Source organism: Plectropomus leopardus, unplaced genomic scaffold (assembly GCF_008729295.1).
Source record: "Plectropomus leopardus isolate mb unplaced genomic scaffold, YSFRI_Pleo_2.0 unplaced_scaffold63859, whole genome shotgun sequence".
Lineage (NCBI taxonomy): Eukaryota > Metazoa > Chordata > Actinopteri > Perciformes > Serranidae > Plectropomus > Plectropomus leopardus.
The window spans coordinates 1-619 of record NW_024670242.1 but is presented as its reverse complement, the minus strand read 5'-3'; the positions used below and the strand labels follow the sequence as shown (position 1 = coordinate 619).

Below are 619 nucleotides of genomic sequence, written 5' to 3'. Positions count from 1 at the left end.
TGTAGGCTCTCATAGCGATGACTTCCTGTGAACGGCACAGATTGCAAAAGCGAGCTACTGCCAAGTCCAAGGACACAGCTTCACCGATAAAGGCAAAGTTCCCCTCCTGGGAGCGGCGAACGCCCTCCTGAGTGCTGGAAACGAAGCTCTTCTTACGCTCCATGTGCTGGTACATACGCTGGTGCAGAGGGTTGGTGGAATGCTGGGTAGCAAAACAATGCAAAATAGAAAAAAACGTGTTAATCATCTCACATGCTCAGCGCTATATTCTGAGCGTGCAAGAGAATATGTTTTTCCATTCAATTCTATGAGCCTGTCTCTGACATTATGAATCAGCTGTAATGATTGATGAATGTGCCTTAAAGAAGAGCATGGTGGATCCAGCCTCCAAGGTGCCATAGTCAATCACATCCTGGTTGGCAAGGTCCTCGAAACTCTCGATGGAGACGTGTTTGTGGTTGGAGTGCAGCATGGAGCTGAAGTTGCTGAAGTAGCTGGCCAGGAGCAGCACAGCAAACAGCCACCAGATGGCGCTGACCAGACGTCCAGATAGGGCTTTGGGGTGAGGACCTGCACCTGAGGGGACAGAGACAGCAGCTGAGTGGCTGCAGTGCTGCAG

At 50.9% G+C, this 619-nt stretch overlaps 1 protein-coding gene across 1 annotated transcript; it reads right to left on the bottom strand.

Annotated features, from left to right (window-relative positions):
* Nucleotides 1–7: 7 nt before the first annotated feature.
* LOC121939861 (probable glutamate receptor) lies at nucleotides 8–577 on the bottom strand (the record flags this gene model as incomplete). Its single annotated transcript, XM_042482792.1, has 2 exons — nucleotides 359–577; nucleotides 8–202 (listed from the first exon to the last, which is right to left on the bottom strand). Coding segments are annotated over exons 1-2 (309 nt in total), but the record flags the coding sequence as incomplete, so codon positions are not given.
* Nucleotides 578–619: the final 42 nt, after the last annotated feature.